This window comes from Artibeus jamaicensis, unplaced genomic scaffold, assembly GCF_021234435.1.
Source record: "Artibeus jamaicensis isolate MK-2021 breed Jamaican fruit bat unplaced genomic scaffold, CSHL_Jam_final scaffold_2693, whole genome shotgun sequence".
In the NCBI taxonomy this organism is placed as follows: Eukaryota; Metazoa; Chordata; class Mammalia; order Chiroptera; family Phyllostomidae; genus Artibeus; species Artibeus jamaicensis.
Window position 1 is genome coordinate 314,393 of NW_026522033.1, and position 26,496 is coordinate 340,888.

At 57.7% G+C, this 26,496-nt stretch overlaps 3 protein-coding genes across 11 annotated transcripts; 1 reads left to right on the top strand and 2 right to left on the bottom strand.

The window, feature by feature from the left end:
* The first annotated feature begins 4,038 nt into the window (after positions 1-4,038).
* On the top strand, positions 4,039-15,197 carry LENG8 (leukocyte receptor cluster member 8). 8 transcript variants are annotated; one of them, XM_053656737.1, is made up of 17 exons: positions 4,039-4,155; positions 5,688-5,782; positions 6,191-6,226; positions 6,392-6,566; positions 6,889-6,993; positions 7,974-8,084; positions 8,763-9,033; positions 9,211-9,352; positions 9,549-9,737; positions 9,965-10,243; positions 10,318-10,458; positions 10,572-10,857; positions 11,228-11,329; positions 11,416-11,484; positions 11,575-11,704; positions 11,783-11,990; positions 13,948-15,197. In XM_053656737.1, the coding sequence occupies exons 2-17, from the start codon at positions 5,745-5,747 to the stop codon at positions 14,108-14,110; spliced, it is 2,445 nt and encodes an 814-aa protein (XP_053512712.1). In that variant the 5' UTR covers positions 4,039-4,155; positions 5,688-5,744; the 3' UTR covers positions 14,111-15,197. The 8 variants fall into 8 exon arrangements, with proteins under 8 accessions (XP_053512712.1, XP_036999633.2, XP_053512707.1 ...); XM_037143738.2 differs by lacking the exon at positions 6,191-6,226 and having other exon boundaries at positions 8,781-9,033; XM_053656732.1 differs by having other exon boundaries at positions 11,783-14,040.
* LENG9 (leukocyte receptor cluster member 9) lies at positions 14,919-17,291 on the bottom strand. Its single transcript, XM_037143740.2, has one exon. The coding sequence runs from the start codon at positions 16,857-16,859 to the stop codon at positions 15,279-15,281; it is 1,581 nt and encodes a 526-aa protein (XP_036999635.2). The 5' UTR covers positions 16,860-17,291; the 3' UTR covers positions 14,919-15,278.
* A 417-nt stretch (positions 17,292-17,708) lies between these two features.
* On the bottom strand, positions 17,709-22,681 carry CDC42EP5 (CDC42 effector protein 5). 2 transcript variants are annotated; one of them, XM_053656667.1, is made up of 4 exons: positions 22,183-22,681; positions 21,841-21,980; positions 19,575-19,647; positions 17,709-18,238 (listed from the first exon to the last, which is right to left on the bottom strand). In XM_053656667.1, the coding sequence occupies exons 3-4, from the start codon at positions 19,575-19,577 to the stop codon at positions 17,777-17,779; spliced, it is 465 nt and encodes a 154-aa protein (XP_053512642.1). In that variant the 5' UTR covers positions 19,578-19,647; positions 21,841-21,980; positions 22,183-22,681; the 3' UTR covers positions 17,709-17,776. The 2 variants fall into 2 exon arrangements, with proteins under 2 accessions (XP_053512642.1, XP_053512643.1); XM_053656668.1 differs by lacking the exon at positions 19,575-19,647 and having other exon boundaries at positions 22,183-22,677.
* Between the last annotated feature and the right edge of the window lie 3,815 nt (positions 22,682-26,496).

Consider the following 26,496-nt stretch of genomic DNA (forward strand, 5'->3'; position numbering starts at 1 on the left):
TTTTACAAGCAGCCGGGTCCTTCCTATTTCTCCCCTCCTCAATCCGGCCCCCTGGTGGGAGGGGATCTCCCTTCCACTCGGGCTCCAGGCTCCCTGGCATTTCTGCTCCTGCCTGGGCTGTGCAGCGGTTCCGAAGGAATTGCTATTGAAAAACAAACAAACAAACAAACAAACACTTCCCCCTGATTCTAAAAGCAGTACACCTGTCCTGAGCAGGAAAACAGTCATCTCTGGGATGGAAGAGACGGTCTAGACCTAGATCTTGGGGTGTGTGTACAGGACAGAAGTCAGATTTCAAGTCAGGGTGGAAAGGACTGGTTGGTTTTACATCATTGCTAACACCGTGGGCTTTCCATCTGGAAGGAAACACTCTATAGACAGGATGGGTGCAAGATGTCAATGTAGGCAAGGGGATAGAAGTATTTCAAGAGGAAGGAGAATTTTGTATATTGTATATCATGCTGAGGGGTGGTGGATATCCTAAAGCCAGAGAAAAAGGTAATCTAGTGTATAAATGGTGGGATGAAAAATAATACTGTAAAGGGGCAAATGAGTAGTCTGGAGAAAATCGTGTTGTTAAGAAATACTACGTATGGCAAAGTAATATAACTCTTACTACATTAATATAATCTACAAAGCTTCCCCAAAGAAAAAGGCTAACTGAAAAACAAGCAACTAGGCCTGGGTGGTGTGGCTCAGTGGATTGAGTGCCAGCCTGCAAACCAAAGGGTCAGCGGTTCAATTCCCAGTCAGGGCACATGCCTGGGTTGCAGGCCAGGTCCCCAGTAGGGGGCGTGTGAGAGGCAACCACACAGTGATGTTTCTCTCTCCCTCTCTTTCTTCCTCCCTTTCCACTCTAAAATTAAATAAATAAAATCTTTAAATAAAAAAAAAAAACAAGCAACTAAGTTGAACATCTAAATCCCAACACCAGTAAACAGACCAAAAGACATTGAAACCTGGATAATTAAGAACTATAATTGAAACGCATTTCCCCCCCACCTCCCAGTTCTCATAAAGTTAAAATGAAAGGAGTGCTAACATCCTGTGCTGGTTGGTGAGGATGTGAAGGACCAGGGCACTTAGACACGCTGCTCCTGAGACTGTGAATTACAATCCTATGAAAACTATAATTTCACATGACATAAAATCAAAACTGCCCAGACCCCCGTGTGCTGGGTGTCCTGCTTTTGGGAGTCCATTTATGAAAAAACAAGGCAGAGGCATCTAAGGACGTACATGTAGGGCTGTTTGCTGCAATACTTTTGATTGGCTAAACTCTGGAGACTGAAATCTACAAAAGACAAATCTGTTTAGTCACTGTATGGCCGGGCTCTCTGAAGCTGTCCACAGCTGTTGGCCAGGTTTGGGATTTTGGGCGGGGCAGAGGAAATGGGGTGGAGCCTGAGAGATTTGAGGTGGGTGTGACAGACACGGACAGTGAAGTGGACAAATGCAGATGAGGCCCTGGTTCAGGGACATGGGCAGTCCCTTGAGCTGTGGGATCAAGGCTGCCTCATCTCCTGGACAGCTTCCCAATCCCTCCTCTCAATTCTGAAATCAAAGAGCTGCTAGACAGCCCGGAGGGCCTCCCTTAACTCACTAGCCTGACCCACCACCCTGGCACCTGGTCCCTTACAGACAATTTCCCGCTTGGGAGGAATGTCCACCTATTTCCTACAGAAACACTGTTGGGGTTACTTCCAAGTGCTGTGCAGGGTACGGAGGGTACCATGTGGTGTGTGGACGATAAACCATCTTGCCTCTTGAAACGGAAAAACTCCAGATCCCAACACACACATGCAGCCCCAGGGGCTTCAGGTCAGAGCTTGTTGTTCCGGACGGCCCACATGCCTTCCAGGACTGCTCCATGCTCCTTAATCATTTCCATCTTGGGAACTGCAAGGAATGTTCAAGGCAGCTTCTGGTGTGTGGGCTGGAAGCTGGGAAGAGAAAGCCACCATTTTCAGCCTGGGCCTCTGGGGGCCGCCTGTGTTGACTTTTTTTCTCCTGACTGAGCCCTGTTCTCTGCCACTCCCTTCACCCCAGCAGGGGCCAGCCCTGCTGCCTCTTGGGCTGCTTTGCTCTCCAGCCCTGCCTTCTAGTGACACAGACCACCAGCCCAGGAGCCCGATCTTTGTGTTGATTATTCATATTGGTTGGATGTTTGCAAACTACCTGCCTGATTTCCTGCCAAGGAGCCTGCCAGTCATCTCCACTTGGGAAGCTTTAACCAAGAAAAAAGGACACTTGCTTAATTGAACCTTTAAGAGAGGTAAATCTTTTTTATTTTTAAATGATACATATAAGCGGTTTCACTGCCCTCCTTCCTGAAACAACCCAAAAGCCAGACAAAATACATGAAGCAATAAAGGTGCTCAGGTCCCTGGATGTCAGACAAAGAAGAGGAGAGATCACAGGGAGATGGAAAACATGGAGCTGAGGCCTGAAGTGGGCAGAGCCGGGCCATCAGTTTCCGACCACAGGACAGGGGAGGGGAATTGAGGCACAGCACCTCCCACAGGCCTCACTGAAAACTGCTCCAGAAAAAGTCTTATCTCTTTAGAAAAAATGCTCAAACCCAAAAGAGGAAAACGGGAGCAGAGAGGGTCGGCTGCTTTGTCTGTGGAGTAGCCCACTCCCTGTCTCGCTGCTTCACTAATAAACTCTCTCCCACTTTAAACTCAAAAAAAAAAAAAAAAAAAAAAGATAGACAAATAGAAACCCAATAGCAAGTTGACAGGCTTAAATGTAGCCACACCAAAAATCACGTTAAAGAACAGTCACAAACACTGCTTTCAAAAGGCAGAGACTGCACACTTGGGTAAAAAAAAAAAAAAAAGGCCCGACCAGATGGTGTCTACGAGAACCCACAAATACAGGGGAAGAAACTAAAACTAAAGGGATGCTAAACATGCGGTGATACCCGGGATTGGACTAACAGCCAATAGTGAAAAAAAAGGGTGAAATTCCAACAAAGTCTGCCATTTAGTTAGTAGTAATGTGCCAACGTTGGTTTCTTAGTTTTAACAAATGTATTACAATAATACATGTGTTAGCATTAGGGGACACTGGGTGGAGGATATGCAGAAAACTCTGAATGCACTCTGCAACTTTTTTTTGTAAATCTAAAAGTACTCTAAAAGTGTAATTAAAAAAAAAATAAAAGGGAGCGGGAGGTGGAGGTGGAAGAGGGTATGGGGCGGGGGGAGGGCGTACATGGTGATGGGGGAAAAAGGATGAAAAAAGTCCAGCATGCTAACAGAAACAATACATGGTATCAACAGGAAAGTTATAGTAGGAAATGGAGGAAGGGGAGACGCCTTTAAATACTGCTCCACCACCTGCTATTCCTACCGTGACCGGTCCCCCAATGGACGGGATAATTTAATCCGCGTCCTGGAAGGCAACAGACGCACCCTCTCAAAGTTTCGTTACAAGAAGTTTCACCAAGGGGCTGTTTACACAGATGTTCCGACTTCCTCAGACTGACATCAGTGGACTTGCAGGACCTGCCTCATCACTCCAGGACCCCACTGCCTCATCACTCCGTCCCCGCTCCCTCCATCCCCCAGTAAGCAGGCCTTTTTCCCGCCTCCGAGCGTTCGCATATGCTGTACTCTTGACCAGGTGTGCCGTTCCCGTTTCCTTTACTAAGCTTCCATTTCCGATGGGGCTCGTTTCCTCCCGAGTTCGTCATTCTGTCCCCCAGGCTTCGACATCCCTGGACAATGGGCAGTCTTACAAGTCCCACTACTCTTAGTTTGTATTTAGGGATTGTAATAATGCACCCACTAACGCAGCCAAAACACGGCGGCGCGACGGGGGACGCCGGGCGGGGGTGGCCGGGAGAGGGTCCACTACGCCGCACTGTCCCCTCCGGGACACCGTCCCCACACGGCCTTCCGGCTCGCCCGGAGCGTCCACCCGGTCATTGCGTAAGCGGAGGGGGCGGGCTCAAGTCAAGTCCGCGGCGTCCATTGGCTGTGCGGGGTCGACGGAGGCGGGACGAGGCCTCCGCATGACGTCACAGCGCCGCAGTCGGAACGACGAAGCCCAAGGAAGACAAGAGTCAGCTGGCTCGCGAGCAATCCCGGGGCCGTGTGGTTATTTCCTTGGCTCACTGTTGCCGAGTCCCGGGGACGAAAGTACGAGGTGGGTGTGGGGGGCGGCGGGCGGGTGGGCATGGCGTCTCCTCTCGGTCTTAACGCCCCGCGGGCGCCAAGGCCTTGGTGGCTGTCACCCCAACGGACGCTGCCCGCGAGCGTCGACAGGGTGTGGCGGGCTAGGGCGGCACTGCGCCTGCGCACGTGGGGTGGGGCCCGCGACCACGCACCTTCTGGTGTGTGGGGTCAGTTTCTGCTCCCCGCTTGTCCCTTGGAATATCCGGTCTTTCCCCAGCGCCCCTCCCGTATCTCCCATTGCCAGGGCAGTTCCACGGGGTCCCAGGAGACGGGTGGCCTTTGCGCCATCTTCCCGGGAACGTGGTGCGCACGCGCGGCGCGGCCTGGGCGGTGGCACCGGGGCCAGGTGCCGGTATCCGGACTGGCCTTTCCTCTTGTGCCTTCCTCGGGCCTGCCCAACGGTCAGGTGCCTCCGCCTTTTACACTTAACAGGGCTGTCACTCCGGGCACCTCCAGGCCTTACCCCAGTACCTTCCTGTGTGGCCTCCCTGTCAATACCCCGCGCCTGAACCCCTGCTTACTCTTCTGTCCCCTGGGCACCGTTATCTTGCATCTAAGACGTTTTCTAGGGTTTTTCCTAGCTCCAGACTCTTGTTTGTGTCTCCTCACTTCTTGTAGATTTGTTGGGTCTTCTATCAGGACTGGCTTTTGCGCTCATCCATACTTCTCATTTCTACAAGTTTAGTCTCCCCAATTTTTGCCCCAAGACACCTGTTCACTTTCTGGTGCCCCTCCCCACTCCACTCTTAACTTGGAGTGATTGAGGCTTCCCTAACCTTCCCACTGCAGACCCGTAGGGAGGCAGTTGCCTTCTCTCTCCTGGACCTCATCTTCCCATACACGTTCCCTGCCTTAGGGAACCTTTCTGCAGTGGTTCTCATGGAGCTTTCTAGAAAGCCATTTCCTCACTTTGTTCTCAACTTCTGCACGCTCAACTTCTTTTTGTTTCTAGGAGTAACTTACAGAAACCACTCTTTTCTCGGGGTGTTTTTTTTTCCTTTGTTCTCCTAGGTTCTTTGTCCAAGGCTTCCTCAGACCCTTCCCTCTATTTACAGAGTTCTCCCAGTCTTAAGGGTTCACCCAGACTCGCTCTAGAGCATCCTTGCTCTCCTGCTGCTTCTCAGGGATTCTTGAACTTCTTACCCTGGACTGAGGTTGTCTCCCCACTCTCTGACCTGCCTCAGCGTTTCCCTCGAATCCTTCCCTTTCATGTGGGTTTCAGATCCTCCTCATTCCCTCTGGGAAATCCCTTCAGACTTCCCTCTTTTCAGGCCCTTCATTTTCCACCCAGGGCATCGCAGGCAGGCCCAGGTCTTCCCCTCACATGGTGGCCCTTTTATCCCTCACCCAGAATGTTCTTCAGGGTCTTTCCCCCAGGGGCTCCTCCTCTCCAACCCCCCTCTTCTGCCTGGCTTCCCGTGAGTTCATCTGCTTGTCTTTTCCACTTTGTGACATGTTTTTTGCTGCTTCTGGAGTCTCCCCAATTTCTTCATTTTCTCACAGACAGTCTGAAAAAGCAGTCTGGCTCCCGAGGCCCACCCCTTACACCCCAAGGTCCAGATGGCGGCCAACGTGGGTGATCAGCGCAGCACAGACTGGTTAGTGGGACAGAGGGGCGGGGCAAAGGGAAGCACTCCCTGGGGGGGGAAGTGATGCAACAGTGGGTGGGGGTGGGGGCTCAGAGTGCAGGGCACACTTGGTTCTAGTGGGGAGATGGTCACGCCTTCTGAGCCTCCACGCTTCACAGCACAGCACTGGTTTTACAGAATTGTGGTGCTTCATTCAAGTGACCTGTGGTTGGGAAACAACCTCCAACACGTACCACTTGCCGTCTGTCTTTTTGCCAGTTTCTTGTTTTCTTCAAAGTTGTGATTACAACCTGCTGAGTGGGGTGGTGTCGGACAGAAGTCGTCGGTTCATAGAACATTTAGACCTGCTAGGCACCGGGTCCTATGTTAAGTCCTATGGGTAGTGGTGGTTACTTTGTTTGCTTGACTTTTTAACAGCTGCTTGTGTGCCAGGCACCTGCGAAAGTCCTGTAGGTAGGTGTGCCCATCGATTCCACACAGAAGTGAAACAGAGACACGGTGTCAGCACACCGTAGGTGGGAGATTTGGGCTGCAGGAGACGGCAAGAGGGAGACCGGGGCTCCCAGCCCGGCGGTGCAGGTGGGGAGAACACACTGATTCCGTGTGCGCTCTCCGCAGGTCCTCTCAGTACAGCATGGTGGCCGGGGCGGGCAGGGAGAACGGCATGGAGACGCCCATGCACGAGAACCCAGAGTGGGAGAAGGCCCGCCAGGCCCTGGCCAGCATCAGCAAGGCGGGCGCTGCCAGCACCTCCGCCAAGGGCAGCAACAACGGGCCTGTGGCCAGTGCACAGGTGAGGAGGCTGCATGGGCTTGGGCTCCCTGGTGGGTGGGGGCGATGCTTCTGGGGGGTGGGGCACACTTGGTGTCGTCCCAGGTCTGAAGACACTGTAGGAGCCCTAGAATGGGGGAAGCAGAGACTGTTTCCTTGAAGCGTCTGGGGCGCCATGTATCCCTGAGGTGCCCAAGTCTGATGGCAGAGTTGGTGTCTCTCCATCTAGAGTCTGCCCCCGGTTCTGCTCGTGGCAGTCAGTCAGGAGATAGGCCTGCCTTTTGGGGCCTGTGGGCCGTGGGCTCCTGCTGCCCAGGCTGATGGCCACGGGCCTCTCCCCACAGTATGTGTCGCAGGCGGAAGCCTCGGCCCTGCAGCAGCAGCAGCAGTACTACCAGTGGTACCAGCAGTACAGCTACGCCTACCCCTACAGTTACTACTACCCTGTGGTGAGTGTGCACGATGCCCCGAGCCCCGCCCCATCCCCCCATCCCCGTGGCCCGCTGGGTCCCAGCCTGGTTCTGAGGACCTTCATTGTTTAAAGGATCACCTCACTCTCCACTTGGCCTCTTTTTTTGGCCTTTAACAGCACTTACTACTCAACATTTTATATGTGTGTCCACATTCGTGTGTGTTTTTTAAAAAATATTTTATTTCTTTATTTATTGAAAGAAGGGAAGGGAGGGAGAAAGAAAGGAAGAGAAATATCACTGTGTGGTTGCCTCTCACACACCCCCTACTGGGGACCTGGCCCAAAACCCAGGCATGTGCCCTGACAGGGCATTGAACCTGTAACATCTTTGATTTGCAGGCCAGTGCTCAACCCACTGAGCCACACCAACCAGGGCTCACATCTACATGTATTTTGAGTGCCAGCTTCATTCAGGCCTGAATTGTTACCCTTTTTTTTTTTTTTTTTTTTTGTCCTCACCCAAGGACATTCCTGTGGAAGGACATTCCTGTGTCCTTTCCAAGAGAAAGGAAGGGAGGGAGAGAAACACTGAAAGTTGCCTCTCGTACGTGCCCCCAGCTGGGGACCTAACCTGCAACCTAGGCATGTGCCCTGACCAGGAATCAAACCCATGACCCTTTGGTCTGAGAGGTGGCGCCTGACCACCTGAGCCACACCATCTGGGGAGGGATGTTTCGTGTTTGCTCTGCTCTAGTGCTTAGGAGAGCTGGCACGCAGCAGATATTTGTGAAATAGAGATAAAATCCTGAGAACCAGTGGGAGTGGGATATAGAGTTGATAGAAGGTTTTATTTTATTTAGTAACTTTCTCAACTTAAGGGAACGTGGTGCCTTCACGTGGTGGAGAAAAGGAGAGCTATGAGCCATGAGGAGGAGGGAGGGTCAGGACAGTGTCGGCTACTGAGCAGCAGGAGGAGGGGAGCTGGCCTGCCGCTGACCCTCCCTTCTGCCTGTGCAGAGCATGTACCAGAGCTACAGCTCCCCCTCCCAGTACGGGATGGCCGGCTCCTACGGCTCTGCCGCGCCCCAGCAGCCAGCGGCCCCCCAGCACCAAGGCACTCTCAGCCAGGTAACGCCCCCGCCGGTCCGCGTGCGTGGTGCAGCTAGGGCACAGTTTTTGAGTGGCCTAGCAGCAGGGACGCCTGTGATACGGTGTGACCCCCCCCCACCCCCTTTCTCTCCTGCCAAGCAAGTGCTGCTCTGCAAATGAGGAGGGCAGAGCAGAGACTTTGAAACCAGATGGGCGGCCTGGCGAGGCTGGGGCCTGGCTGTTGGGGTGGTGGCGGGAGCAGCCCGGAGTGTGGCAGGCTGTCCTCGGTCCCTCCCCCCGCCTGTGCACTCACGTGTGCAGCCGCAGTCTGGCCCTACCCGGCACTTAATGCGTGCCTGGGTGGGGCGGTGCAGGGCGGCTGCAGATCTGGGGTCGAGTCCCAGCAGCCTCTGGTGGCGTGACGACAAGTCAGGTGCCCAGCAGCTCACCCAGTTCAGAGTGGCAATGGTGACGGGGCGCAGGGCTGACGTGAGCGTGTGTGATCGCTGACCGGGACAGACATGCAGGACATAACCATGGGGTGGGGGAGGATGCTGCCACCTCACAGTCGGGGCCGCGGGAAGGCAGCTCTGTGTCCGAGCCGGAGTCTCCAGTGTGAAAGGGTGGTTAGCAGGGGAAAGGCACGGCAGAGCCGAGGGCTGAGGGAAGGGGCCGAGGACAGAGAGAGCAGCCCCGAGACTCTGCCCCTGTCCTCAGCGCCGCTTCCTTCGGCAGCCCCCGGTCCCCGGCATGGACGACAGCATGTCCTACCAGGCCTCTCCCCAGCAGCTGCCGGCAGCCCAGCCCCCTCAGCCTTCCAACCCGCAACACGGGGCTCATGCTCTCAGCAGTGGTCCCCAGCCTGGGACGGCCCCAGCCACACAGCACAGCCAGGCGGGGCCTGCTTCAGGCCAGGCCTATGGGCCGCACACCTACCCCGAGCCCACCAAGCCCAAGAAGGGTCAGCAGCTGTGGAACCGCATGAAGCGTGAGTGGGCACTGGTGCAGAGAAGCCAGGGCGTGGGGCTGGACCTCACCGCACCCGGGCAGGAGGCGTGGGGGTGCTGGGATCGTCCCAAAGCCTTGGGGTGCCCACCTAGAGCTGGGCCTCCCATTCCCAGGGGTGGCCTAACCCCAGCTTTCATTTCACTGCCCACCCCTGCAGCAGCCCCTGGGACTGGTGGCCTCAAGTTCAACATTCAGAAACGGCCCTTCGCCGTCACCAGCCAGAACTTCAGCTCCGCCTCGGAGGGCCAGCACAGCAGCTTTGGCCCGCAGCCCAACCCTGAGAAGGCCCAGAACCACAGGTGACAGCCCCTTGCCTCTGTACTCAGCATCCGTGCACCCCACGCAGGCCCTGCACCCGGGGTGGCCGGGAGCATGGAAAGGGGGCAGAGAAGACACGCTGCAGCCGAGCGTGCACGTGCCTGGGCTCGGGTGGTGGGCACTGGGCTCCGTCGGCGCGGGTGCCCCCAGCTGAGGCCCCACGCCTGCCTCTCGCAGGGGCAGCCTGTCTGGGAAGCCGGATGACTGGCCGCAGGACATGAAGGAGTACGTGGAGCGCTGCTTCACGGCCTGCGAGTCGGAGGAGGACAAGGACCGCACGGAGAAGCTGCTCAAGGAGGTGCTGCAGGCCCGGCTCCAGGATGGCTCAGCCTACACCATCGACTGGAGCCGGGAGCCTCTGCCAGGGTGAGGGCTGCCTGGGGGCCTGGCTGGGGCCCGGAGGGCGGAGCCAAGGGCTGTGGAGGCTGGCGGGCGTGCGGGCCTTGGTGGCTGAGGGCTCCCTGTGGATAGAGAAGCGTGGCGTTTGCCTCCCCCTTCTGCAGCGAGTTACGTATCACCTGGGTGCATGCCCGGGGCAGGTGGCAGAGGAGGACGTTGGGAGCGTGGTTGGTGATGTCCTGCTCTGTCCTCAGGCTGACTCGGGAGCCTGTGGCGGAGAGTCCCAAGAAGAAGCGGTGGGAGGCCCCCAGCAGCCTTCACCCTCCTAGGGGGGCAGGCTCCACGGCCAGGGGCGGGGGTGCCCAGTCACAGCGAGGGACACCAGGGGCTGGGGGTGCTGGCCGAGCGCGGGGCAGCAGCTTCGCCAAGTTTGGCAACCGCAATGTCTTCATGAAGGACCACAGCTCCTCCTCCAGCACGGACTCGCGTTCCCGCTCCTCCTCCCGGTCCCCGACCCGCCACTTCCGCCGCAGGTGCGCAGGCTCCGTGTGGGGGTGGGCCCGTGGGGGGGGGCAGCAGGGGCCTCACCTTCTGCTTCTCCCCACAGTGACTCCCACTCGGACTCGGACAGTTCTTACTCAGGGAATGAGTGTCAGCCTGTGGGCCGCAGGAACCCACCCCCCAAGGGCCGGGGAGGTCGGGGGGCCCACATGGATCGGGGCCGAGGCAGGGCACAGCGAGGGAAGAGGTGAGCCATTGCGAGGGTGACCAGGGAGGGTGCCCTGCCCTCGGGCAGCACTGGAGAGGCTGAGCAGTGCTGGCCACCTGCCGCCTCCACCCACCCTCCTCCCTTCCCCCCAGGCACGACCTAGCTCCCACGAAGCGCAACCGAAAGAGGATGGCGGCTCTGGAGTGCGAAGACCCCGAGCGCGAGCTGAAGAAGCAGAAGCGGGCGGCCCGCTTCCAGCATGGGCACTCCCGCCGCCTGCGCCTCGAGCCCCTGGTGCTGCAGGTGGGCAGCCTGGAGAGCAGCGGGGCCGACCCCGACTGGCAGGAGCTGCAGATCGTGGGCACCTGTCCCGACATCACCAAGCACTACCTGCGCCTCACCTGTGCCCCGGACCCGTCCACCGTGCGCCCTGTGGCGGTGCGTGCTGGGGAGGGCAGGGGCCTGTGGCCGGCCGGGTGGGTGCGGGGAGCCCTGAGTCCTGGCCGCACAGCCTTGTCCGGAGGCTTGCTGGGCTTGTGGGCCTCTGGGTCCTTCCTGAGATGGAGAGGAGAACCCCAGCATCCTCAGGGAGGTTCGGGGACAAGGCAGGGAACGTTCGTCCCAGGGGCACACAGGCCAGGTGCTGATGTGGGGACCGGTCAGGAGCACTCATGCTTGCCGACCTGTGGGCGCTTTCTCATGTCACTGAGCCCTCATTCCAGACACCGAGTTAGTGGGACCTGACGGGGCTCGGCACGTCCCTGCTCTGCCTGCCTGTCACACTGAGCCCCCCTGTGACCCTTCCCAGGTTTTGAAGAAGTCTCTGTGCATGGTCAAGGCCCAGTGGAAGGAGAAGCAGGACTACGCCTTTGCCTGCGAGCAGATGAAGTCCATCCGGCAGGACCTGACAGTGAGGGCCCGGGGCCCGGGGCGCAGGGCGCAGGGGAGGGAGCTGCATCCCACCCTGCTCCAGCCTGACTCCTGCCTGCTCCCCAGGTACAAGGCGTGCGCACCGAGTTCACAGTGGAAGTGTACGAGACGCATGCCCGCATCGCCCTGGAGAAGGTGAGTTGGCTGAGGGCTCCCCAGGCTCCCGTCCAGGCTGCACTCGGCCTCACTGTGCTCCTCCTCCTCCTTCCTCACCTCACCTGCCAGGGTGACCACGAGGAGTTCAACCAGTGCCAGACGCAGCTCAAGTCGCTGTACACAGAGAACCTGCCTGGCAACGTGGGCGAGTTCACTGCCTACCGGATCCTCTACTACATCTTCACCAAGAACTCCGGAGGTGAGAGGTGCAGCCGCGGGACCTGGGGGGCCCCAGCCCCCAGGGTAGGGCCCTGCTGATCTTTCGTCTCGGCCGCAGACATCACCACGGAGCTGGCCTACCTGACTCGGGAGCTGAAGACGGACCCCTGTGTGGCCCATGCCTTGGCACTGAGGGCAGCCTGGGCTCTGGGCAACTACCACCGCTTCTTCCGGCTCTATGGCCACGCGCCCTGTATGTCTGGCTACCTCATAGACAAGTTTGTGGACCGAGAGCGCAAGGCCGCCCTCAAGGCCATGATCAAAACGTATGTTCAGCTGAGCTCTCCCCTGGCCCTCCTCTCGTTTCCCTCCGCACAGTCCCAGTGGGCGGGCCTTGAGCCCCCGTCCCCGGTCAGTCCAGGCTCCTCCGGTCTCCTGCCTGGTCTCCTCTTCCTCCTCCTCGTCTTCCCCTCCCGTCCTTCCTGCTGTCCTCTGCACAGCCCGCCCTCCACCACCCGCTGTCTCGCTCCAGGCCCCTCCTCCCCTGCTGCTCCTCCACCGCCTCTCTTCACGGCTCTCCTGTCACTGAGCTCCTGCTTTAGGGACAAACTAGAAAACTTGGCCCCACCCTTGGCAGCTTCTGGTCAGATGGGACAGGCCCCGTTCCCACTTGAGTCCTTTGAGTGAAAAAACATCAGGGAAACTGGCTGGCCCTGGGCCGTGCTTGTAGAGGGCGTGTCCTCTGCTGCCCAGACTGGGAGCATGCCAGAGTGCCTGTGAGTGCGGGGGCTGCTAGTGCTCAGGGCAGCATGTCACCCCTCCCCCCAGGACCCAGGGCAGGCCCGGGAGGCAGCTTCTGTTGTCACCGCTAGGGGGCACTACTGGTTTGTGGCGGGTAGAGAGACTGGGGGCGCTGCTGGCCAGCCCACAGTGCGCACGGCACCCCACAGCATGTCCTCAGGCCCCACTGCCAGTCTTTCTTTGGGTGCAAGCCCCTGGTCGGGGTCAGAGCACACCAGGGGCCTCAAATGCCATGTCCGTTGGCTTGGGAGCCACGGGGAGCTTTGGAGTTGGGGAGGTGCGTGCAGCCCGAAGGTCAGGGGCACACTCCAGGGGCTGCAGAAACAAGGGCTCGGGGATGCGGCGGGACCTGCTCATTGGCCAGCCGTGGGGAGGGGGCGGTGTGCCTGAGGGCTGCCCGCTGCCCCTCTGTGCCCGCCCCGTGCAGCTGGACAGGCCCCCGCAGGGCAGCTCCTGGGCTTCCGTTGCTCACAGGGTGTAGCTGGGCCAGCGACTGCCCTCGTTAGTTCCCATGCACTTGGCCCTGGGTAGGGACCCAGCCTTGTGCCTTGTGCCAGGGACCCAGGAGGTCCCTGGCCTGTCACTTACCTCAGGCTTCGCTTTTCCACTTCTTCAGTGGCACTGCCTTTCCTTGGGTGACCTGTCCCTTCATCCCAGAGCCAGGTCCCTGCAGGGTGGCCCGCAGGCAGCTCTGATGTGGGTGCAGCGGGTGCCCCTGTGCCCCTGGGCAGCCAGGGCTGGGAGACGCATGGGCTTGGAGCAGGACCGGGTCAGGTCCTTTCTGCCACTCGCTTCCTAGGTGACACTGGCCAAGTGGCTCTGCCTCTGGGCCTGCAGGTCCCTCAGTGTGTGTGCGTGAGGGTAGGTGACTCAGCTCTCAGGCAGAGAGTGTGGTGCGTCAGCGTGGCAGCCTTAAAGCAGCTATTTCTGGGCGAGTGCCAAGTGCTCAGTGAGGAGTGTCCGTTGTTGACAACCAGAGGTTCCTGTTTGAAATGTGTAGTAGGTGTTGGCTGATTCCTGGGCCTGGGGTGCTCCTGAGGCACTCGGACCCAGGTGTGGGGTCCCATGAGGGCTGGCCCCCAGCGTAGCCATCAGCCCTGCCGTCCCATGCCTGTCCCCATAGGTCACTCCCTCTGCCTGGCCCCTGCCCCTCGGCCACAGTGACCCTCTTCTGAGGGACTGCTCAGGCCCTGGAGCAGTGGAAGAGCCAGGTGGGTCCTTCCCTCCCCCCTCCTTCCCGGCCCCCCCGCACAGGTAAGTGAGGGTCAAGAGGGGGGCACAACAGGGGTTGGGGCCATCAGCCCCACTCTCAGCTCCCCAAGCCCCAGAGGTGGGGAGGTGGGAGTCGGGGTGGGTGCCAGAGGTCAGCAGGTAACGTGCTGAGGAAACCCTTTGGGTGTCTGAAGGGGGGGCACCCACTCCCTGCTCGTGGGGGCCCCTGCCTGCTGCCCGCCTCATCACATTCTCCTCTTGTCTCCATAGCTTCCGCCCGGCGCTGCCTGTCTCCTACCTGCAGGCCGAGCTGGCCTTCGAGGGCGAGGCCGCCTGCCGGGCCTTCCTAGAGCCCCTGGGCCTGGCCTACACGGGCCCGGACAACGCCAGCATCGACTGCCGCCTCAGCCTGGCGCAGCTGTCCGCCTTCTGAGCTCCACGTGAAGGGGGCGGGGGGGCAGGGCCGCGGCCCCCACTGCCGCCTCTGCACGTTTTTTGAGCCATGGACTTGGGTTGTAAAATAATTGTGGGGAGTGGGCTCCAGGAAGAGCCGCCATCCCTGCCCCCGTTTTCTTGCCGGGGAGTCTGTACAGAGATTTTTTCTACATTTTTATTTTTGTCTCAGAGGGATGGGTTAGGACGGGAGGAGGGGAGGGGCAGCAGAGGGTTGGGGGCTTGGTCTGTCCACTCTGCACCTCTACTAATGCTGTCTCAGTGTTTTCTCTCTCTCTCTCTCGAGCTTGTACTGCGGTACCAACCCGGCACCCTGGCCCGTCCCATGCTGGGGGGCCAGTGGAAGAAGACAGGCCGCTCCGCCCGTGCCCGCCGCGGCGGGGGCACCAGCACGCCGCCCGCCGCCCACCACTCGCCGCCCGTGTGCCTACCTCACCACAGACTCTTGTTGCCCAGCCCTCTGGGGCCTCAGTGCTCGGGGCGAGGGGAGCCATAGAGACTGTGTCCTGCCTTTGGCTCCCACCCCAGAAACGCCAAGCCACACCACGCCACCAGCAGATCCGAGCCGCCACCTGCACTGAGGACTCCGGAGGCCACCGCGGGACCTCGCCGGCCGGGCCGCCTCGTCTGCACTTGTACTAAGTTGTCTCGTGTCCCTTCCTCCCTCCACCCCAATGTTTCTTCTCGTTTTTTTTCCCCTTTCCTCCCCCCTCCTCCTGCTCCCTACTCCCTTGGTTCAGCACAGGTAAACGGTTCCCCTCCCCATCTCCATGGATCACCAGCTCACGTCATGTTTCCTTCTTTTCTTTTTGTGTGTGTTTATTTAAGTTATTTTCCCTCTTCCTCCCCTTTTCTTTTCACCCTCCCTCCCTCTTCTGCCATGTAACTGGAGGACGCGCAGTGAGTTGCAAACAGCTGGACTGTCAGGCTGCTTTTCTCCCAGATGCTCCTCCTCTGCTCCCTCCCCTTCCTCTCCCCTCCCCTTCCTCTCCTTCATTCTTTCCTTGGAGCACTGAGCACGTTTGGAAGCTTGAGCAAAACCAAAATTAAAGAGAGAGAGAGAGAGAGAGAGCATGCTTTGTCTCTCCTGCTGGGACTGGATCTCCTCCCGGTGTTTGGGGCTCGTCAGCCCAAGAGGTCTGGGACTGTCACCGCAGGGGCACCTCAGCCAGGGGTTGGTAGGTGCCCCCTGCCCTCCCCATGCAGCACAGCCAGAGTTGGCTCAGGAGTTGGCTCCCCAGCTCCTGCCCTGGGCTGAACCCCGGTGTGGGGAGGTGGTCCTGGGAGCCCCGGGGTACCTTGGCCAGCGTGAGGTGGGGGTGTAGGCCCCCAGGGGGCTGTAGCACTCTGAGCCCCTCCGCCTCCAGCCTCTGGCTCAGCACTTGGGCCATGTTTTCTAGGGAGGGGGAGGGCAGAGCACAGAGCACATGGGAGCCCAGGAGCACTGGCTGCCTGAACCTCAGCTGCGGGGGTGCCTGAAGTCCCGGGGCTGAGAGCGCACGCCTGAGTGCCCTGACAGCGACTGCGGTGTCCCCCGGGCCCGCCAGCCTCAGCAGGGCCAGTGTCACGTGCAGGGCCTGGGGGGGAATCATGAAAGCAGCACAGGATGGTGTCCTTCGGACCAGTTCTTCCTGGGCCTCGGCCACCCCTGCCTGCAGCCCGGGGTCTGTCACCATGAGGGCCACAAAGTGCGTGGGGCGAGGCTGCCGAGGGGCCAGGGCCCTGGCCACTGTGGCCTCTCTGCTGTCTTTGGACCAGGTCCCAGGACCCCACTCCACTTGACACCTCTCCTTCATCTGGAGGAGGTCTTCTGTGGGGGGCTGCTCCTCTCCGGTTTTGTCTTTGGCATCTGGCTTCCCCGCCCTTTTGGGCTCCATCCGTGGCGAAGCCTGGCTTCTGGCTCCAACCAGCTTCTGGGCATCATCCATAGACGCCCCTGCCAGCACCAGGCTCCCCTCTATGTGGCCTGTCCCGGCCGGCTCTCTGCACCCTTCTGCTGGGGCAGCGTCAGCACGGGGGGCAGTTACACAGTCCTGTGCATTCCTGGTCCCAGGCGCATCGACCTCATGCTCTTCCCCGGTTCTCAGCTCGTCGTCGTCATCCTGCACACTTCCGTCCCCGAGCAGGTCCCTGCTGCAGTGTGCATTTCCGGCCTGGTGCGAGTCCTCATCACTGTGCACATCTCCGGCCTCATGTGCCTCTCCATCCCCAAGCACGTCGTCCCCGTCCCCGCTGTCCAGTGCGTCCAGGATGGTGGGCCCGCGGCCCTCCACCGAGCCAGAGCCAAAGACGTGATCAGTGCGCGAGGCGCGGTCCCACACGATGCGGCCGCGGAAGCGGAAGTACCGCACGCGGTGCTGCGGCACGGCCAGCGAGCCGGGACCCAGCGCCGCCAGCGGCTCGTCCCAGCAGAAGGAGCTGAAGGGCTCCTCCAGCACGCCCAGGAAGCGGTCGGCGTAGCCCACCGAGAAGTCAGCAGGGTCTAGGCGCGGGTCCCAGCGGATGCGCTGGATGACGGCCGCGGCAGTGCGCAGCGGAGGCTTTTTGGTCCCGGCCCCCGCCTCCGCCCCGCAGCCAGGCCTCGCGGGGGCCGTGGCCCCGGGGTGGGGCTGGCGACAGCGGCCGCCAAAGCGGCAGCGGCCTTCCAGGAAGAAGCGGCAGGCCTGTGGCGGAGGGGGCTCCATGGTGGGGGCCTCAGGGGGCGACTCAGGCTGTCCTACCTCTTCCATAGACACCGGGGCGGTGACCGGATTGTGGCGTTGCCCTCGGTCGCTCTGACCACACCCTGGCCCGGGAGGCACGCCCACCCGCGCTCATGGACTCTGACTTCCGCCCAAGCGCCTCGCCCTCCACCAGTGTCCTAGGGGATCCTGTCCCCGCCCCTCCATGGAGTAGCAGTTTACAAGTGTGGTCCCACCCTCTGTCTAAATGATTTACCGCCCTCCCAGCAAGCCTGGCTTCAGTCCCAGCTAATCATTTAACAGTGCGGCCACGCGCCTTCTGGGTCCTTATTAAGTCTGACTCCGCCCTGTCTAAAGATTTGCATGTGAAACACCGCCTCTTTCCCCGGCAGACCTCAAAGGGCTGGTCCCGCCCCCGCCTCGTGATTTGCATGTGCTGCCACGCCCCTCTGGGCTGCGCCCTCTTGCAGGCGCAGGGCACAACCAGAGGTCTGCAGGCTCAATCTGAACTTGGTAGCTCAGACCTGAAGCTGATGCCGCCCTAGCGTTTGGGCCAGCGCAGCTTTGGGGGGCGGGGGGGGACCTCTTGCAGGGGACCACGCCTCTTCCCGGCCACTTTCCTGTGGGGCTCAGCTGGATAAGGGAGTGAGTCAGGCCGCCACCCGGCCCACAGCTGCACTCAGTCAACAGGATGAATGAATGAGGCTGTGGAATCAGCCACGTCAGGACCCCGCCCCTGGGAGGGGCTCCGCCTGGCCACGCCCCGGGCTTTTCTGAAGGGTCCGCGTCGCACCACCCTACGCCCACCATCAGACCCGGCTGGTCCAATCTCCTGGGGGAACCACAACTCCATCATTCCCCTTTCCCACGTCCACAGTGAACAGACAGAACCGGGGCACAGACCTTGGCCGTTTATGTATAAAGAAGTGGGGTGCAGGACACCAAGGGCGCGGGGAACCCACAGCCTACAGGCCGATGACATCGTCCAGCTCGAGATCCGCGTCGGGGCGGCAGCGAGCCCTGGGGCGCTGAGGCCCAGACCCGGGGTCCCCGTCGGGCTTGGCGGCCGCGGCCCCTGGGCGTTCCGCGTCCATGACGCCCAGCACTGCGTCCAGCATCGAGGGGCCCAGATCCAGGTGGAAGGACAACAGCGGGTCGGCGGGAGCCGGCGCGCGGAGAGCGGGCTGCGGCGGCTGCGGCACGGCGGGCGGGGGTGTGGAACGCGGGGCCCCGGCAGGCGGCGCCCGGGGCTCGGGGGGCGGCCCCCCACCGTGGCGGCTCAGAAACGACGTGTCCCCGAAGGCATCGCCACCGCGCCCCACGTGCAGCGTGTGCCGGAAATCGCCGAGAGGCGCGGAGATGGAGAGGGTGCCGCGCTCCGGTCGCTTCTTGGGCTGCGCGGGGCCCAGCTGCTTCAGCACCGGCATCTGCAGGGTAGGGCTGGGTCAGCACGGCCTCCACTCAGAGTGGACCCCTATGCGAGCAGCACCCCAAGCCCTGGGCCTCGCCAGCCGTCCCAGGATGTCGTCCTCTCCACCCCAATAGGGACAGGATGATGGCAGGAAGACTACTCCCACTTATATGGGGGGAAACTGAGGCCCCCAGGGGCCTGGAGGCCTCCGCTACTCGATTCACATCTCAGATTCCATTTTAGGCCTGCCCATAACCACCACGCTGTGCTGATTCCACTAAAAAACATTTAAGTTTCCTAGAGGCCAGGCAACAAGCAGCAGCCCCCCCCCCACACACACACAACAATGCTCTCCAAACTGGACAGAAGCCCCAGCTCTTCACACGTGCAAGTCCCTGAACGCAGGGGCTGACTTCACCCGATAGCACAGCAGGCAAGGTGCCTGGGGCCCACACTCTTCCTGAGCCCTGGGGCGGGGGGGGGGGGTGGTTGCTGAAATGTTGGATCTATTTCTAAATGTCTGGATTATATTTGTCTTTATCCCAACCCGGCCCTAAAACACAATGTCGTCAAAAGGAAGGGGCCTGCTTGAAGATTCTGACTGGGGGCGACTCAACTGAGGGAGGGTCTGGGAGTCTGCATGCAGTGGCCAATTAGAATTGTTCAACGTTCAAAGAGACAATGTAATATCTTACTTTTTGTAAGAGTACTAACGAGGCAAATGTGTCTATGTTTAAAAATTGGTCAAATGGCGTCAATGCCAAGCTGGCAGCTTGTGACCTGGAAGCTAGGGGACAGGGTTCATGTCACAGGGAAATGCCTGTGAACCTTTGCCCACATCCTGGAACTGGGCTGTTTTTGCGAAACTTCTGGGAGGGCCTTTGACGACCTTGTGCCTTTCTGTTATCAGGCACTGTTATAAGGAAGGATTTTCTTGCTATTTGAAATGAGGCCCCACCCTTTGCCAGCTGTAGGAACCAGGACATAAGACATGACCTCTCTTTGTCTCCTATCTGTAAAAGGGATAAAAAGTCACTAGCTTCCTTGCTCAGAGAAAACTACCTGGAAAACTCTGTAAGGATACTGGCCCATTGGTAGTGCTAGCGTTATGGGGCGGGCAGGGGGGACCCAGCATGTGTTCTCAAACGATCTCAGTGAAAGGAGATTTCGATCTGATCAAATCCTCAGAGGCAGGCAAAGCAGCCAACATTGTTCTCTTAGTAACAAGCACCCTGGGAAATATTAGCGATAAGGTAAGAAAAGTAGAGCCAAAAAAACCTCAAAATCATCGTAGGTGGACCTGTTATGAGGACAGCCCTCTACCCTATGCAAACACACACATACACACACACCATTTATTTCTCTGAGAAACCCAGTCTTGATTCACCAGTTCTGCGGTGTTTTTCAGCCTTCTCCGACCTCAGCCTAGATGAATAAATATATTTTTATTGCAGCCTGCGCAAACAATCACCAGATCTCTCCCCCCTTGCCCTCCACATACAGCAAAAAAAAAAAAAGTACAAAACAAGACTTACTGTTTTAACATGCTACATGCTTGGAATATTTTTGATTCTAATCTATTGTATTTGTTTTTTTTTAATGCTGACCTCCACTCACGAATAAATCTCAATTCACAGTTTAAAATAAATCCTCTCTCAGGGCCCGTTATTACTCTGCTGAGAGTTAACAAGTGAAAGACAGCCCAGCTCAGAAAGCCAACCGCTCAGGCTTGCATCTGCTTGTGCCCACGGCGGTGTGGCTTTGGGCCAGTGACTCAACCTTTCTGATCTCGCCACCTCATCTTGAAAATGGGATGATACACACATGATACTTCTTAGCCGCTTGGCCATGATAGGTGAGATGTTCCCAGTGACAGCCTGAGCATGGTATCTGGTGCACACAGCAAGCGCTCAATACATGCTTGGTCCCACCATATCCCAGACAAGGAAAGGGACCCCAGAGAGAGTATGTGATGTGCCCAAGGTTACAAAGCCAGCTCTGTGGGACTCCATAGTTACCACTGTCTCTGGCTCTTTTGCACGGATGCCACACCCTGGGCAGCTCTTGGCCGCAGCTTCTCCCTGCTCAGCCCTGGCTCACCCCTCCGCCCACCCTCCTATTGCCCTATCCGGTGGTGACGTCACCACCACTTTCCAGCACCTGGCAGCCCCTGGCGCTCTGACATTAATCAAACACACCTGGCCTGCTATCGCCATTCCGTAGGACCCTGAACGAACTCCCTCATCTCTAAACTTCCGTTTACTTGCCAGAAACAGGGATCACTACGCCTGCATACAGCCCTGGCCCAGGTCGCTCCGTCAGTTGGAGCATCATGTCATAGACCAAAAGATTGCAGTTCCATCCCCGGTCCGGGCGCATACCTGGGTTACAGGTTCCAGCTTCAGCTGGGCGAATAGGGGGGCGCGGGGAGGGGCAACCCATCCATGTTTCTCTCTCAGATCCGTGTTTCTCTCCCTCCCCCACCCCTCCTTTCTCTCTCTCTCTAATCAATGAATTAAAAAAAAAAAAAACGTCTGCGGGCAAGGGGTGGTCGCAAAGCACTCTCAGGATGCTGATGTTTTATTTCCCAAGCACTTATTGTGGGCCACACAGCCCGGCGAATGCATGTCTGAGATTCTCCGACCATCCCAAACAAGGGGGAGACCCAAGTCTCCAGGTCTGTGTGCCAGCTGCGGTGGCCGAGGCACAGGGCGTGGGGGGGTTGGGGAGGGGGGTGGGGGGGACTTGCCCTGGCCCGCAGATGCGCTCCAGAGTGTGAGGGTGACATCAGATCCCCACGGCCCTCGGAGGACACGATAGGACGAGCGGTGTGCGTGCCCACGGAAAAAATGATGTTTCGATTTGCTGTAAGGCCTGGGATTTCCTACACCCATCTACCATGTTTGTTTTGTTCTCTTTTTCCGCCTTTTTTTTTCATTCCAGATGAGGACAATGATAGACATGGCTTTTGTTTTGTTTTGTTTGCAGTGTTTTGGAGAGTCCCCTCTTCTACCAGATCTGAGGCGTTGGGGTGCGCCACGCCACTTTGCCCAGCCTCTGGTCCTCTCCGACCGAGGTTTTAACCTCCCTCCAGCAAAGCTGTGCGCTCCGCGCCGTGAGGTCACGATCAGAACAAGAGCGTCACTCGGCCCAGGCTCCCCACAGAAGGGCCGTTGTTTGTGACAAACGTGAAGCGGGCAGAGTGGCAGGAGCCAGGCTGGGGACCCGCGTCTCCTGCCCCCGGGTGCCCTGGGCTGCGGCCCGCTTCCCGCCCCCGGGTCCGCCCCGTCCCCTTCCTGCGCGCTCCAGCTGCAAAGGCGAGCGGGGGGCGGGGGAGTCACAGCTCTCCTCTGTCCCCTCCTGGCCCCAGCCCCGCCAGGACGGAAATAACAACCCGCTCCAGATCCGGCCCGACTGGTTCCCAGCTCGGTGGGAGAGGCGGCGAGGCGGGGCAGCGGGACCCCTGGCGGGAAAGACCCCGACCGGCCCCTGCGGACAGCCGGGCGCGCTTCCTGCGGCCACGTGGCTGCGGCCCTGGCTTCAGCCGCCGGCGTCCCTCCGGCCGTCGGTCCCGCTGCCCTCCGGACCTGACCGAGGGCCCCCGACCACCTCACTTACCTCGGGGTCCTCGTGGAGCCGGCCCGGCGCGCTCAGGCTCGGCTCAGGCTGGGACGCCGCGCCCTGGGTTCGGAGCCCGCCTGGGCCTGCGGTTCCCAGGCCCGTGCCGTCCTTCCTCCTTCCTCCTGGCCGGACCTCACCTGCCAAAAGGAAGTGTCATGCGGACCCTGGAAGGGGACCTGGACCCAGGCGTCGGCGCCCAGGCCCCTTGTCTCTCGGGTCCCAAGATTCCTGCCCCCAGCTCTTCCTCCCTCAGCCCAGGAGTCAGGGGTCCCAGCCGCTCCCAGGCTCAGACCCCGGCTCCGTCCGGGCCCCGCCCTCTGGCGTCCGCCCCTTCTGTACCTGCGCCCGAACCGAAGTGTCAGCCCCTCTCGGGGGCCATGGTAGGAGCCCAAACGGGCGCGGAGTCGCCGCTCGGTCGGTCCAGCGCAGTCCGTCTGGGGCAGACAGGGTTAAGGCACAGGCCCCGCCCAGCCTTCCTTACTCCCCACCAAGCTTCCAAAAAGTTTGCCTCTAGGATTTTTCAAGGACTAGAAAGCAGCGGTGGAAAAGCTGAGGCCCCTCCGGGCTGAGCGTAGGGGCGGGAGGAGGCGGGGACTGGGTGTGCTCGGGAGGACACGCAGAAGGGGGTGGGGGACGCGCGGGGCGCGCCCCCAGCCCGGCCCCTCCCCCTGCCCAGCTTGGAATTTCCTGAATTGGCTGTTTGGGAGAGTAATTTCTTCCAGATTGCAGCTGTTGGGGCGGTGTGTGTGGAGACTGAGGGAGAGAGAAAGAGAGAGGGAGGAACAGGCAAGGAGGGCGGACGTGGTCTTCCACGGGCAGCGCTGACTCTGCCTTGGACACGTTCCTGGCTGAACGTCCCGGCGCGAAACCCGTCACCCACACGCAGGTCATTGCATCAGCCTGAGAGCCTGGGCCTAGAGGTGACAAGAAGGAGGTCAGGCTTGGGTGTTAACGAAGATCCCTCGGGGGCCACTGTGAGAGAGGGCCTGACCTGGAGAGACTGCAGAGTCCTCTGGAAAGAGGCTGGCTGCAGGGCGCCGAGGCGGAGCCCCGGGGCGGCGGGGCGGGGGGGAGGGGGGCCCGGGAGGAGGCTGACTCAGTTGTGAGCTGGGGGCGGAGTGGTGGGGCTGCAGAAAAAGAGAGGTAAAGAGAGATAGCAAGGAGGCGTGGCTGGAACACACGCACAGGAAGAGTGGACGTTTATAAAAGCAGAGGAGAGAAGGAAGAAGAGAACAGGTCGGAGGCCAGGTGGAGCAAAGGGCCCCGAAGGTGTGGCTGGAATTCCCGGTGCCTGGTTTGTCCAGGAAGCCCAGCTCCAACGCCGTAATGACTGGGTCGGACCCAGGGGATGGACAGTCCCCCTGCAGGGGGCCTGAGCGAGGTTGGGACTTGCAACCAGAGTAAAATCTAAGGTGTGTGTGTGTGGGGGGGGTCACCCAAAACCAAGTAACCAAGATCAATAAACAGATTTAAACCACAGATGTGTGTTCACTCATTTTGACTGATGTTAAATTCACATAAAATAAAGTTAACCATTTAAACGCGTTATTCGTTTGGTGCATTCTCCACGTTGTGCAACCATCATTTTTTTATCCAGTTTCAAAACATTTTCATCACCCCAAGAGGAAACCCCCAAACCCATTAGCGGTCACTCCCCACCCTTCCCCCGCTCAACGCCCCCCCCTTCCCGCCCAGGGCAGCTGTGAACCTGTTTTCTGTCTCTGTGGATTTGCTTGTTTTGGACACATCAGATGCATGAGCTCATCTGATGTGTGTTGTCTTCCGTGTCTGGCTTCTCTTCAAGGTTCATCCACATCATAGCAGGTATCAGCGCTTCATTTTTTTAAAAGCTGAAAAATATTCCATTGTACGGATAGATGTTTCAGGATAAATAATATTTTGATGCAATATTGTATTTTTTTAAGATTTTATTTATTGTTAGAAAGGGAGAAAGAGAGGGAGGGAAACGTCAATGTACGGTTGCCTCCCACGCGCCCCCTACTGGAAACTTGGCCCCCAACCCAGGCATGTGCCCTGACTGGGATTTGAACCGGTGACCATTTGGTATGCAGGCCAGCACTCAATCCACTGAACCACACCAACCACGTTAATGCAATATTTTAAAAAGGACTGCAAAAACGATCCATAATGAACAAAATATCAAAACTTCAAATGAAGCCCTGGCTGGCGTAGCTCAGTGGATTGAGCGAGGGCCTGCGAACCAGAGGATCACCGGTTCGATTCCCAGTCAGGGCACATGTCTGGGTTGCAGGCCAGTTCCCAGCAGGGGACGCGTGAGAAGCAACCATACATTGATATTTCTCTCCCTCTCTCCTTCCCTTTCCCTGTAAAAGATAAATAAATAACATCTTTTTTTAAAAAAACCTTCAAATGAAGACAGGATCAGCGTTGTGATGGGAGCCTGAATAAAAAGGGAAAGTCACTCACACCTTGACTTTAAAAAAAATAAAAGCAATGTATTGGGTTGACACAGGCTAACATAATTATACAGGTTTCAGGTGCACAGTTCCACAGCACATCACCTGTACCCTGTATTCTGTGTTCACCACACACCAAGTCAAGGCTCCTTCCATCACCATTTATCCCCCCCCCCCAGGAAATCACCGCACTAATGTTTGTGCCCAGGAGCTTTTTTCTTTCTCTTTTTTTTTTTTCCGTTTTCTTTTTTGCTCAATCCCTCCACCACCACTCCACCCAGCCCCCCACATGGTTACTTTGTTGATATTTCATTTGATCCTGTTAAAATGTTGATACTTTGTTCCTTATGGGTGTGCTATTCACTCTTCTTTGTTGCATTTATTCATTTGCTCCATTACCGTGTTGCGCATCATGATGATGGAATATCTTTGGTGCTCCCTTGATATTATTTTAAAGATTTTTTTATTTATTAATTTTTGGAGAGAGGGAAAGGGAGGGAGAAAGAGAGGGAGAGAAACATCTATGCGCGGTTGCCTCTCACGCGCCCCCTACTGGGGACCTGGCCTGCAACCCAGGCATGTGCCCTGATTGGGAATCAAACTGGTGATCCTCTGGTTCGCAAGCCTGCACTCAATCTACTGAGCCACACCAGCCACGGACCTTTGACTTTTTTTTTTTTGGCTTCACCCTAAAACCCCAGAAAGGGGCCTGATTTAGGGCAGGGGTCCAGAAGTGGAGAAGAAGGTACAGACAAAAGGGATATTCAGGAGGCAGGCTCACGTGGACTTAGTAACCAAAAAGGTATGGGGGATGCAAGAGAGAGACAAAGAAAGGGAGAGAGGAGCCATGGGCTATGCTATTTATTTCCCTTTGCTTCCATAACGGATGACCACAACCCAGCGATGCCTATTATCTCATTTTCTGTAGGGCAGAGTTGGGGTGGCTCCTTCAGGTCTCTCTAAGCTGAAATCAGGATGTTGGCACCCTTACTTGGGACCGTCCTTTTCCCAGCTCATTCAGGTGCTGGCTGAAGTTCTTGGCTCTTGCTGTTCATCAGTTGGGGCCAGTCTGCTCCTAAGGCTCCTCCAGCCAGAGAAGGTGCTCTGCTTTTAGGGCTCATGTGATCAGGTGGGACCCACCTGGGTCACAGGTGTATCTATCAGTCAGGGTTCTCCAGGGAAACAGAGTAGGGAGGAGACATACATATATACACATATATCTCCATATATATTAAGATATCTGTCTAGTGGAGTGAGCGCGGGCCTGTGAACCAGAGGATCGCAGTTCGATTCCCAGTCAGGGCACATGCCTGGGTTGCAGGCCAGTTCCCAGCAGGGGGCGCACAAGAGGCAACCATACATTCGTATTTTTCTCCCTCTCTTCTTCCCTTCCCCTCTAAAGATAAATTTTAAAAATCTTTTTAAAAAGATATTTATCTAGTTAAAAATATATTTATTTTTAACTAGATATATTTAGTTATATATCTAGTTACAAATATATCTAAATAAATAAAAATATATTTAAAAAATAATCTATAAAAGGTTAATTTTTACTGATTACCAAGTAATAATAATACTATCCATCTATATTTGCTGATGGATATGTATTAATGTATTACTCGACAACCAGCTATCTATAACTATGTAATATACACACACACATACGTATATGATTTATATCAAGGAATTGGGTTTTGAGGTGCTAGGTGCTGACGAGCCCCAGCTCCGTGGGGCTCACTACAAAGTCTTGGACAGGCAGAAGCAGATGCTGAATCTCTAGGCAGAATTTCCTTCTCCTCGGGGAAACCTCCGTTTTGTTCTACTTTCGGCTGATCCGACGATGCCCATCCTTTCTCAAAGGTGACCTTCTTTACTGGGGGCCCATTGCTTGTAGGCGTAACCACATCGACAGAATGCTTCCGCAGCAACACCTGGGTTAGAGTTTGGCTGAACGACCAAAGGACTGTAGGCTGGCCAAGTAAACACATGGAATTAACCATCACGCCAGCATAACTTCCTTATCATAGGGTTCGTAACTTGAACCACACTAGCAAAGTCCCTTTGCCAGGTGATGCGACATATTCATAGGTCCCAGAAATTCATGCCTGGACATCCCAAGGGGGGCATTCTGTCCATCCCATGGACTTCAGAGGGCAGGGCCTGGGGTTGTGGGGCCACCACGAACGTGGAGAGCGGAAAGAGCCGGTGTTTCGGA